This window comes from Vombatus ursinus, unplaced genomic scaffold, assembly GCF_900497805.2.
Source record: "Vombatus ursinus unplaced genomic scaffold, bare-nosed wombat genome assembly UNPS02014798.1, whole genome shotgun sequence".
Classification (NCBI taxonomy): Eukaryota; Metazoa; Chordata; class Mammalia; order Diprotodontia; family Vombatidae; genus Vombatus; species Vombatus ursinus.
In genome coordinates, this window is record NW_020954576.1 from 24954314 (window position 1) to 24967199 (window position 12886).

General features: G+C 41.8%; 1 protein-coding gene across 1 annotated transcript; it reads right to left on the minus strand.

Moving 5' to 3' along the window:
* Positions 1-320: 320 nt before the first annotated feature.
* On the minus strand, positions 321-5865 carry LOC114050133 (homeobox protein MIXL1-like). The gene is made up of 2 exons (XM_027871710.1): positions 5437-5865; positions 321-1138 (listed from the first exon to the last, which is right to left on the minus strand). Exons 1-2 carry the CDS (start codon positions 5863-5865, stop codon positions 833-835), a joined length of 735 nt encoding a protein of 244 aa, XP_027727511.1. The 3' UTR covers positions 321-832.
* Between the last annotated feature and the right edge of the window lie 7021 nt (positions 5866-12886).

The window sequence follows — 12886 nt, forward strand, 5'->3', positions numbered from 1 at the left end:
AATTAAGATAACAGTAGAAAAGCCAGAGGCAAGGAGGTGGTCAGGGCACCAGGGGATTTCAGCCTGGACCAGGGCTGTGATTATGAATAGAGAGAGGAGGGACTAAATCCAGAAAATAGCAAGATTTGCAGATAGTCCAGGAGGAGTGATATACAAAGATGAGAGACACTGAGAGTTTGAGGGACAGTAAGATTGAATGCTAGTGATGGCAATGGAGAAGCTAAATCAATAATAATACTAACTGATCCTTATAACAGCATGTTAAGTTTACATAGCACTTTACATATGTGATCTTATTAGACCCTCACAACATCCCTGTGAGGTAGGTAGTCCTAGGTATTATTACCCTCATTGTGACTATTTATCAAAGGTGGGATTTGAAACCAGACTTTGCTGACTTTTAAAATCCAGCACTTTTATCTACTTTGCTTCACTACAAATGAAACAAGACTTATTTTGAGGAGAAGTCAATGAACTCCAGAGAGCCAATTGGAAATATTGTATAAACAGATAAAAGTATAGATTTGGCAAGGAGAAGAAAGGATGTGCCTGGGATATGCAAGTTTGGTTTGTAAAGGTTGAGTAAATGAAGTCTTAAAGTATAGAAAAACACAAAGACATGACTAAGAATTAATAGTTGAGAAGAGGGCCCAGACAAATGAGATGGAGAACTAAGAGCATTAATTTGAACTAAGAACTAAGAAAAATGAACCGTGGCCTTAAGGTGTAGGCTAGAAAGAAGAGATGAAACTTTTGATAGGTCTCTTGATCCAAGGTTATAGTCCATTGTACCTGTCCAAAATCATTGGCCAAGATTTTCCTGTGATCTTGGTCAAGAGTTGCTGAAGGTCGATAAGATGTGTTCCTCCCATAAGTCCAGCTTTGAACCAGTGTTTTCAGATACAGGGGAAAAGGTTCCAAAACTCTGTCCTTGGCTGTCGGGGCCAGAGAGCCCAACTCCACCCCTGCTTGGATCAGGCAGGCAGTTCACATCTACCTCAAGAGGCAGCAGGGGAACCAAATGCTCCCCTTCGGTTCCAAGAGGAGGGTGGTTGAGAAAAAGCTCTGGTCCTGCTGAGGGATTATAGGACTTTCCTCTCTGCCGACGGGATTTGGCACGTCTGTTCTGGAACCAGACCTAGGAGAACATGAGGAGAAATTTGCATTTGATCTAAGTTTTTACTACCATTGTGGGATGATCATAACTCAATAAATGATTAAATTCAATACAAAGCCCTGTGATTTAATAGAAAGAGCTGGGCACCCATCAGCTTATTTGAAATGTCACTTAACTCTCTTATGCTTCACTTTGTCCAACTTCCAGATAAGTACTTCTGTATCTTATGGAGATATTCTGAGCATGAAGTGAGATCATTTATGCAAAAAGTACTCTTGAAGAGGTAAAAGTATGCCATGTTTTTCAGCAGATGCTTTAAAGATAACATAAAACTTTTCCCCACAAGCTTTTTTACAGAGCTCTATAAAAATACAATAAACATACCATTAGCATTAAAACAAAAACAATAAATTTGGCCTAGGCTGTCTTCTTATTTGCCCTTTTTATCATTTCTCTTTTGGAGATAGAAGTTCTTCCCATGGTTCAATTATCACTGCTATGCAGATGACCCCCAAAACTATTATCTCCATTCTTAAACTTTGTCCAGAACTCCAGTTACAACTGGATCGTGTTGGAAATTCCCCCCCTAGTGGTCCATTCAGCACCTTAAACTTGATGCATAAAAAAACAACTAATCACCTTCCCCCAAACTTGTCCCTTCTCTTCTTCCTGCTTCTCTTCCTCCTTCTCCTGCTCTTGCTCCTCCCCCTCCTCCTCCTCTTCCATTTACTATTTGTATTGATGTCAACTGTGATCAATCACATGGGTTCACAACTTCAGCCCTCTTTGGCTTCTTCCTTACTCCCCATATCCATTTAAAGTGGTCAGGCCTTAGCTTCTGGATCCTGCTTCCTAACATATCTTCCCTACCTTTTCACTCCTACCGTTAAGTACCCTTACTTAGCATTCAGGATTTCATCTCATCTCTGTCCTCTCTTAACTAGCTGTCTTGCCTCCAGCCTATTCCTGATCCAATCCATCTTTTACGTCGTTGATGCCCCAGTAAATCTTCCTAATGTACATTTCTAGTCCTATCACTCAAAAACCTCTATTGATCCCCAATTGCCTACCAAATTAAGTATAAATTCAGCCTGGCACTCAAAACCCTTCATGATCCAGCTTTATCCAACATCTCTTCCAACCTTACTTCATACAGTTTTCTCACCCTCACCCCACACACATACCCCATATTCCAACCAAAACTTACTATTTATTTTCTTTCCATCATATTCCCCATTCTTATCCTACTGTAATCTATCTTTCTCCAGTCCTCTCTGTGCATTAGTTTTCCTCCTTACTTTAAGTGGATTCCCTTCACTCCTTTAAAGTTTCATCTAGAATGCTGTCTCCCCCATTAGGTGAGGTCCTTCCAACAACTTTGAAAACACAGTGTGTCAGGTCCACCTTTTTCTCTCAACCGACTCACAATGTGTTCTTTATACTTACTAGACGGTTAATAAATATTCCTTTAATGGAAATATTGGGCATCTGAAGGTGTCCACCATGGCAAGAATTCATTGGCATGCACATTCCCCAAGCTCCCACCCCTCCTCAAAAATAAAAAACAAAACCATCCACTAAGTAAACACTTTAAGGACAGGAACATTTTTATCTTTGTAACCCCATTAACTAGGGCGATCCATAGCACATGTAGATGCTGGAAAATATTTGTTAAATTGAATCTACTTCATCTTGAGCTCTTAGTTATTTCAGACAGGTAAATAGAAAAATTAGACATAGTAGAAATATTTGTTCAATTGAATTGAATTAACTGAGAAAAAATACGATAGGCCAGGAATAAGGCCCTAATCACAAAGGGCCATTTTATGAATTAGCTCACATTTCTATAGTGCTCTAAGGTACTTGTCATACAATAATTCTGTAAGGGAGATAATGTAAATGTTATTTTTCTTATTTTACAAATGAGGAAGCTAAGGCTCAGAGAGCATTATACATAATATATGTATTAAATTTATAAATTTATACTTGATAATAGCATTTATATAGCACCTTAAGGTTTGCAAAGCACTGTCCATATGTTATCTAATTTGATTCTCTATTTCTGCTATGTATATTTTATATATTTATTAGCCTAATAAAATGTGTATATGTATTTATTAAATTTATATTTATGCTTTTAAAAATATATACTTGTTTTCTCCCCCATTAGAATATAAGTTCATTACAAATAGAGATTGTTTTGTTTTCAGCACGGCACCTGGTAAGTGCTTAAAAAGACAATTGATCAATTGACATTAAGTGATTTGCCTGTGGTCACCTACCCAGTCTCTTGATTCCAGGTGAATTAAAGTGATTTTTCCACCATCCCTCACTGAGCACTTTCCCATTTGAGATATCCCAGGAACTAACCAAAAGTATCCTATGCCCCATTCTTACATACATTTGTATGTGCCGCCCCCCCCCCCCCCCCCCCCCCCCTTTTGCCCCCCCCCCCCCCCCCCCCCCCCCCCCCCCCGCCACTCTCACCCTTTCCCACTACTAGAACTTACTAATACAAAATTCTGCATATGGCCCTAGCCTGGAAATCTCTCCCAAAGCCCTGGAATTTACACCAAATCATTACATTGTGAAGAACAAGAACCATGCATTCAGTTCCCAACAATGAGAGGTCTCTCCCCGGCATTTTCCCCACCTTTTTCCTTCTCAGCTTTTAACAGGTGTGTCACTCAGAAGAAGTCCCAACCCACCTTTCCAGTCAGAATGCACATTGCTCCCCTTCACACACACTGAATGTATACAGACAAATTGGCCTTTTATTTCTCAATTAGGGGGCAATGGAGATTTCGGGAGGCATAGCAGATAGTAGTATTGGCCCTGGAGTCAGGAAGATACAAGTTCAAATCCAGCCTCACACAGTCACTAGCTGTGTGACCCTGGGCAAAGTCACTTAACTGCTGTCTGCCTCCGTTTCCTCAGCTGTAAAATGGGGATCATAATAACACCTACCCTGCAGGGTCATGGGGATCAAATGAGATAATATTTGTCAAAATGCCTGGCAAATAGTAAGGGCTGTATAAATGCCTGTTCCCTTTCCCCTTATTCTCCCCTCCAAATGGCAGACTCCCATCTTTAATGTTCATGTCTTTGCACTCCTTCCTCACCTGTCTCTCAACATCCCTGATTTCCTTCATAGCTCGGCTCAGATTTCACCTTACCTGAGGTTCTTTCTGATCCTTCTCTTTAAAATCACTTTTTATCTATTTTGTATAAATCTGCATGTATACTATAGTTCTATAGGCATTTCCTATCTGCACCACAAACTCCCTGAGGGCAGAGACTGTTTCGTCTTTTGGCTTTTTATCCCCAAAGCCTGGCAGTGTGGGCCCTCCTTTAGTGCTTATTTGATTGATCACAGGGGACCGGGAGCAGCTACTAGAAAATTCTGGTCTCTCTTATCCTGGGCCTCTCTTTTCCCTACCTTAAAGAAGTATCAATTTAAGAATACTTCCAAGGACCAAGCAAATTTCTTGGGGCCTGGTCCTTCTAGTATTATTAACAAAGGTACGGATCCCTCTGAGAGAAACCTTCTTAGAGACTCTTCTAACATGACTAAAACCCTGACCCTCACCCCAAGCTCTTAGATCAGTGGTAAACATAAAACAAGCAACTGAAGGCCTGCTGATTGATATAAGTGGTTTAAATACAACTCAGTTCAGTTCAACAAGCATTAAGGTGTGAGAGGCAGTCCAGCATAGTGAATCTGACCTCTCTCTGCCTCCTCAATCAACAAGGATTTATGAAAATAACGCCAGGCACCTGGGCCAGGCCCTGGGGATACAGATAACTCCAAAAGTGGTGCACTTCCTACCCTTGGCGACTTGATACTTCTGACGCTTACTATCTCAGTGACACAGAGCAAGTCACTTCAGTGGGCCTCAGTTTCTTCATGTGTAAAACGAGGTTGGTCTAAATAGCTTCAGAAGTCCTTTCCAGCGCTTTATCTATGACCCTAGGAAGTTACAGGTGGGTCCCTGATTTGCACCCGCACGCTGAAGAAATCATCGGTTTGAAACAACTTCTTCCTTTCCCCCACCCTTCAAAAAAAAAACGGGTCCTGCTTTCAAGATGTCTACACTCTAAGAGAGAGAGAGGAATAGATATATCCAGAAATAATTAGGATACAGGAGAGAAACGTGCGAGGAGGAGTTTGAGGGAGGACAGGTAACTTTGGCTTGGTGGGGGTGGAGGGAAGCGAAGGCTTCCCGGAGGTGGTGGCACCCTCTCCCTTTCCCTAAGTGCCCTGTTCTCTCCACCCTCCCTGCCCTATCCCTCTCTTGCTTCTTCGGGCGCATTATCACCTGGATCCTGGACTCAGGAAGCCTGGTGAGGGTGGCCAGGCGTTCCCGCAAGGTGATGTCCGGGTACATGGTCCGTCGAAACACCAATTCCAGCAGCTGCAGCTGCTCGGGACTGAAGGACGTTCTCTTCCTGCGCTGCGACCCCGACCCAGACCCGGACGGGGCTGGCTGACCCTTGAGCTGCGGCGCTGCAGGCGCCAGGCTGACGGGAAGCAATGAAGCTGGCCCGGACCCAGGGCCGGGGTACCCCTCGTAGGCTGCCGCCGCCGACGGTCGCAGGTCTGGGCCGGAGCCCAAGGGGGGCGGCTGGCAGGGGGCGCCCCCGGGGCTTGGGGGAGGGAGGTAAGCACTCCCAGGAAAGCTGGGCAGGTAAGCGGGATACTGGGGGCTCTCCCCAAACTGGAGCTGGTTGGGCGCCGCTGTTGCCATCGCGATGCAGACGGGGTGGTCATCCTGCTAGTTACTGGGGCACCCCTCCACTATTATACAGTTCCCAGGGCTGAAAGGCGGGGCGGGAAGGGTCAGGAGAGGGAAGATCAAAGGCCGGGGTGGGAAAGCCAGGGCCCCCTGACCCCCGGCCCCGCTAGACGCCGATGGGTGATAATCGCTTCCGTAGGCGGGGCTTGGTCTGCAAGTCCAGGGAGGGCTGTAGGGGGAGGCGTGAACTTGGGTCCCCCAGCCTCCCACTGTGGACAGTTCCTTCCTTCACCTCCCCCAGTCCCTGCCTGGCCAATCCACATCCCTAACTCTAAAGCTTAACTTTTGACTCTGGGGCCCAAAGTGGCCCACGGAGGTCAGCAGACACAAGGAATGGCTGAAGTCTGGGGATTCCTCTCCCCGTGGGTTCCCACGGTCCACTCAAGAAAAAAGAGCCTAGGAGAGAGAAGACTTGCCACTATTTTCCCAGGACACTCCGTGACCTATCCTCTCCCACCAGTCACCGTCAAAGGTACCCTGCTAAGGTGCGAGACCAAACACTGGGTTGGTCAAACAGTCTAGCTCCTCATCTCTGGGAAGCTGACATCCTGAAACAGAACAGCCACAGACCAGAGGGTCCATCCAGTATGTGAGAAACAGAGCTTGGGAAAGCATGTCTCTGGGTAAAAGACACCCTAGCTGGGTGCTCTCCCAGGAGTTAGTGTCCTCCTGAGGATGGACTCTCACAGTTTAGCAGTAGTGATGGCTTCTGTAGCACTTTCTTCTGAAAAGATGCAATAAAGCCAGATTTTAATGGAAGCAATACCCAGGACATCTGTGGCACTGAGGCAGCCTTGCAGTTCATCTGTGAGAAAACTGAGATTCTCAGAAGCCAGATGACCTGCTCTGGTTCTGGTCTACAGTGAGAGAAGAAATACAGGCTCTTATAGTCCCAGGTCCTCACATGTTAAATCATACTACATTCCTTAAGCTGGGATTCTTAACCTTTTTTGGTGTGTTTTGGACTGCTTTGGCAAGTCTGGTGAAGGCTATGGAACTGTTCTCAGAACAATGTTTTTAATGCTTACAAAGGAAACCAATTGTATTGAAATAATTATAAATTTTTTTTTCTTTTTTAGGTCACAGATTCCAGGTTAAAAACCCCTGCTCTGCAGGCCACAGGGAGAATCCATCTATTTAAAGGAATGACCCTTAATGACTCCTCGACATTTTTCATTTTCTTTTTAATTGTCTATTGTACAGAAATTCTGGGGACAGTGGCAGGGTGTAGTTCTGAGCCTCAACCACATGGGTAGAATAGGTATCCTATGATTTGGGGACCACTGAAGGGCACCTGAAAGCATTACTGGTGATGCTCTTCCATCCTTAAGAACCACATTTTTAGAATTTGCCTGAGAACTGATCAGAAGGGGACACAGGCAAGCAAGGCAGACTTGTAACTGCCATGTTAAATTTGAAATAAACAAGAAAAAGCACAAGCGGTACATAGGGGAGATTCGTAGTTTTATATGCAGTCCTTTTTCTGTTCTCTGCATAAGGAAATGTCCAGGTTTGTTAATGTCTGTCACACTCATAATAATGTAGTATTTCAGGGACTTGTGGATTCAGGTTCTGCCTCTAAATAATAAGTATTTAACTTCTCAGTGCTCTAGGCAACTCTCTCAAAGTAAAAAAGTTCCAGCCTTCCTGGGTAGGAGTCTTCTCAAACTATACCAATGTGATCACTGATCCCGTTCAAATCAATCAACCTCAATTTCCTCATTTATAAAATGGAGATGATGACAGTATTATCTGTCTCAGAGCTGTTGAGAAGAAAACACTGCAGAAGTAGAGGAAACTATTCTCACTTTGCACAAGTGTAGCTTCAGTGGGCCAGAACTGGTGACCAGGTTAGCATGGACATCTTCCCAGCCTTCGTTTGGAAGGTCATTTTCATCCAGTGTACAAGCTTCAAGCCTTTAGTGCCTCAGTTTTCCCCTTTGAAAAAAGACCATAACAAGGATGATTCACATTTCTAGACTGCTTTGGTTATCCTTTCCTCACAACCGTGCTTTGAGGTAGACTGTGAAAGTATTATTGTCCTCCTTTTGTAGATGGGGAGACGGAAGCAGTAGAAATCAATCAATCAGTCAACATTCATTAAGTGCCAAGCACTGCTCTAAGCATTGGGGATGCAAAAGATAGTCCCTGCCCTTATAATTAACAGTGGAGACAGCATGCAAACAAATATGTACAAAACAAGCTACATACAGGAAAAATCAGAAATAATTAACAGAGGGAAGGCACTGGAATTAAGAAGGATAAGTGCAGTGAAAACCAGGAAGAATGAGGTTCATATGCTCCTCTGACAACAGCTATGTGATTGTGCTCAAGTCACTTAACCTGAAGAATACTCAGTTTTCTCATCTGTGAAATGGAAGCAACTTATAGAAGCTGCACCAGAATTGTGAAGCTAAAATGAAAAAGTGCACAGACAGCCCCATGTAACCTTTAAAGTGCTATAAAAAGAGCAGATATTTTAAATATAAATAGATATTTCTTTTAAAAAGAAAAAACGTTGAACCATGTGTTTTTGGTCTAGGTGGGAGTCAGTTGCCTGGTCATTTGTCTTTGCCAGTGGGGGTAATTCTCAAGGTCATGAATCAGGAGACCATGGAATAGTAAAAATTCTTCCATGCAAGCAAATTTGCTTTTGATCCAATTGAAAACTATTCTGCTGGCTTATCATAGTGCCTGGCATATAGTAAGCCTTTAATAAATGCTTGGTTTCTAACTTCAGGCTCCCAGACCCATCTCTTTTATATAAAGGCACTAATAAAATAGTAAGCAATTTTTCCACAAGTGTTAGAGATGATTAAAGTTAGCACGTTAACTTTTTTTTTTTTACATGGTAACTCTTTAGCATCTCTTTTACCCACCTGTCAAATAGAAATTCCTACTGACTTCCCCTTCCTCTCCAAATAATGCCTGTAATAATTTTTCTTACAAGAAAAAATTTTGGTGCCAGTTTAATATGGCGTTTAAAAAGTGAACCCTAACAGTTGTTTTCGTCCCTGAAGAGGTGATCTAAGAATAGAGAGGTAAATTCAGAGGAGTAAACAGGCATTCTGGCAAGACCTTACCACAAATCTTCCCAGGAAGTGAGGAGTCATATTTTCATTATTTTGCAAGTCATCTGTTATTCCATAACATTTGCTGCACGAGGCACTGTTTTAGGTAGGGGTGGAAGTTTAAGGAGACATAGAAGACAGTCCTTGGAGAATGTTCCCATATAATAGGTAAGCACAAATACAGTATGTAAGACATAAGTCAATGACAGCTACCTTAGCAGACATATAACTAAGATGAGTCATTCAGAGATAAGCAGCTAGCTTCTATTAAGCTCCTACTGTGTACCAGACATGGTGCTAAGGATGGGGGTTATAAAGCAAGCCCCTTCCTGCTCTCCCCCCCCCCCAAAAAAAAGGTCCTAAGTGCTGTGGGGTTAGATTGACCTGGGTCACTGTAGTTTTAACCCATTTATAATTTCTATTCAAAGTTCCTGTTACCATTTTAGCCAAATAACAGCACCAAGCCCAGAGTTTCCTTTTAAAGTGCTAAATACTCTCTTCCCCAGATCTGGCTTTGTTTTTCAAGGCAGGCTCTCCTCCCGTCCTAAGACCCAATCTTGCAACTTTAGGTGTTTATTGAAGAGAAACCCAGGAAAGAACAACCGAGGAAGTCAATAGCCCTGCTTCCACTTTCTCAGCTGCCCAGGTGTTTGCCTCTTTGATCCTTCGGTACTTGTGAGTAAAGTCAAGGCCTACCCACCAGGTTACAAAAACCACCCTTTCTGTGGAAGTGAAAGACAATTTCTAAAAAATGACTCCCTCTCCTCCCCAAAAAAACAAACAAATACAAAGCAAATTTTAAAATGCCTTGAAAATTTTACTGTGGGTTTATCGAGGGCAAAACAAGTCCAGAAAGTAAAAAAAAAAAAACGATATGAAATGAAGTTTGAACACAGCAGGTTACATTCTTTTTGTATGCATCACTCCCCTCCCCCCCTTTTTTTTAAACCAAAAGCTTTTTTCCTGTGAATCTCTAAATTAAGCCATCTAATTCCACAATGATGTTGGTAGGACATTATTAACCTCGAGGAGATTGAAGAGAATAGTGGAAAGAATTCTGTATTTGGAATAAAATGACCTGGGTTTAAATCCTAGGTGTTGCAATGGATAGAGTGATAGGCCTGGACTCTGGAAGACCTGAGTTCAAATATAACCTCAGATACTTCCAAGCCGGATGACCCTGGGCAAATCACTTTACCTCTGTCTGCCTCAGTTTCCTCAACTGTAAAATGGGGATCGTAATAGTACCTACCACCCAGGGTTGCTATAAGGATCAATCAAACGAGATAATATTTGTCAAGTGTTTAGCACAATGCCTGGCTCTTAAATCTTTGTTTCCTTCCTTCCTGTTCCAATCCCTGACTGGACTTTGGGGAAGTGTCTTACCTTCTCTGGACCCGTTTCCTTATGTATAACAGGAGGCGGCTGGACTCTTGTCCTCTGAGCTCCTTCTAGCTCTGGTTTTATGTCCCACAAAGCATAAGGACACTAAGGCACCGTCCAAACCCTCCAAGTAAAGGGAGGAACAAAGAATTCTGATCAGCGCAGTCACTAACGGAGAATTCAGAGGACTGATGATGAAGGTGTCCTGCCTCTAGAAAGGCAATAGACTCTAGTTGTTCAGAATGAGGCAAAATGATCACATGAGGCCATTTTGTTCATTTGTTTTTGCTTAACTTACTTCTTTGTTAAAAGAAAAAGTCCTGTTGGATGTTATAGGAAGTCATTAGTAAGTGATAGCAATGTAAAAAAAAAAGTAGCAATTTTTTTTTTTTTCAAAAATAAAGTCCTGGGGGCAGCTAGGTGGCACAATGGATAGAGCACCAGTCCTGGATTCAGAAGGACCTGAGTTCAAATTTGACCTCAGACACATAACACTTACTAGCTGTGTGACCCTGGGCAAGTCACTTAACCCCATTGCCTAGACAAAACAAACAAACCAAAAAAAAGAACTGGTCTAATTCTGGAAAGCAGTTTGGAATTATGTCCCCAAATTGACAAAAATGTTCATTCCTATTTATCCTGAGATGCCATTGCTAGCTAAGAAGGTCAAAGACAGGTTCCATGTGCACCAAAATATTCATAGCAGTGCTTTTTCTGGTAGCAAAGAACTGGGGAAAAAAGCAAATGTCCATCATTCCCCGTGAAAATCATGACCGTAAGAAACTCACCATAAGAAATTGTGTAGATGAAAGAATCGAGAGAATCTTTGGAAGTTTCTACGCAACTCCAGTATTTTCCTATCACCTCCAGAAGCAAACACAAAATTCTCTGTTTGGCATTCAAAACCCTTCATAACCTAGCCCCCTTCCTTTTGTTTTTTTTGTTTTGTTTTTTTTTTTTGGTGAGGCAATTGGGGTTAAGTGACTTGCCCAGGGTCACACAGCTAGTGAGTATCGTGTCTGAGGTCAGATACTAGCTGTGTGACCCTGGCCAAGTCACTTAATCCCAATTGCCTAGCACCCCTCTCAAAAAAAGTTTTTGTGAAATAATGAGTTTTTGTTCCAAAAGCTTGGATCTTTGGTTTATCATATACTAGATTATTATGGTCATTTGCTATGTGATGTGTACCTAATCTATTCCGCTGATCAGCTACTTGATTTCTTAGCCAGTATCAGATTGTTTTGATAATACCACTTTATAGTACAGTTTGAAATCTAGTATGGCTAAACTACCCTTGATATCCCTGACCTTTTTTTCTTCCAGATGAATTTTATTATTTTTTCTAGCTCTGTAAAACAATTGTTTATACTTTGGTATAGTTTATACAGCTAGTAAGTGTCAAGTGTTTGGTCTGAGGCTGGATTTGAACTCAGGTCCTCCTGACTCCAGGGCTGGTACTCTATCCACTGTGCCACCTAGCTGCCCCAACAAAAACTTTCTTGTACAAAATGACTAAAATGGAAATGTTTTACATGACTGCACATGTATAACCTATATCTGATTGCTTGCCATCTCAGGGAGGGGGGAGGTGAAGGAGAGATAAAATTTGGAATTCAGAACTTTAAAAAAAAAAAGCTAAAATATATAGAATAAATAGATTAATTTAGGTAGAATTGTCACTTTTATTATATTGACTTGGCCTACCCATGAGCAATTAATATTTTTCCAATTATTTGGATCCGACTTTGTGTGAAAAGTGTTTTATAGTTGTATTCATGTATTTCCTGGGTTTGTCTTGGCAAGTTGACTCCCAAGTATTTTACATTATCTACACTTATTTTAAATGGAATTTCTCTTCCTATCTGTTGCTGCTGGACTTTGTTGGTAATATATAGAAATGCTGATGATTTATGTTCATTTATTTTGCATCCTTTACTAAAGTTGTTCATTATTTCAAGTAGTTTTTTAGTTGATTCTCTAGGGCTCTCTAAGTATAACATATCTGCAAAGAATGATAGTTTTGGTACCTCATTGTCTATTATAATTACTTCAATTTCCTTTTCTTCTCTTATTGCTATGGCTAACATTTCTGGTGCAATATTGAACAATAGAGGTGATAATGGGCATCCTTGCTTCACCCTTGGTTGTACTGGGAAGGCTTCTAGCTTATCCCCATTACAGATAATGCTTGCTGATGATTTTAGATAAATAGTGCTTATCATTTTAAGGTAAGCTCTGTTTATTCCTATGCTCTCTAGTGTTCTCAACCCTTCTTAATTCCAGTGCCTTCCCTCTGGTAATTATTTCCTATTTATCTTGTATGTAGCTTGCATATATATAAATTTTATACATATATGTGTACAAATATGTATATTACATATACGTATGCTGTCTTTTTCATTTGATTATAAGCTCCTTGAAGGCACGAACTGTCTTTTGCCTCTTTTGGTATCCCCAGGACTTGGCACAATGCCTGGAACATACTAAATGCTTAATAAATGTTTATTTATTGATTGAAG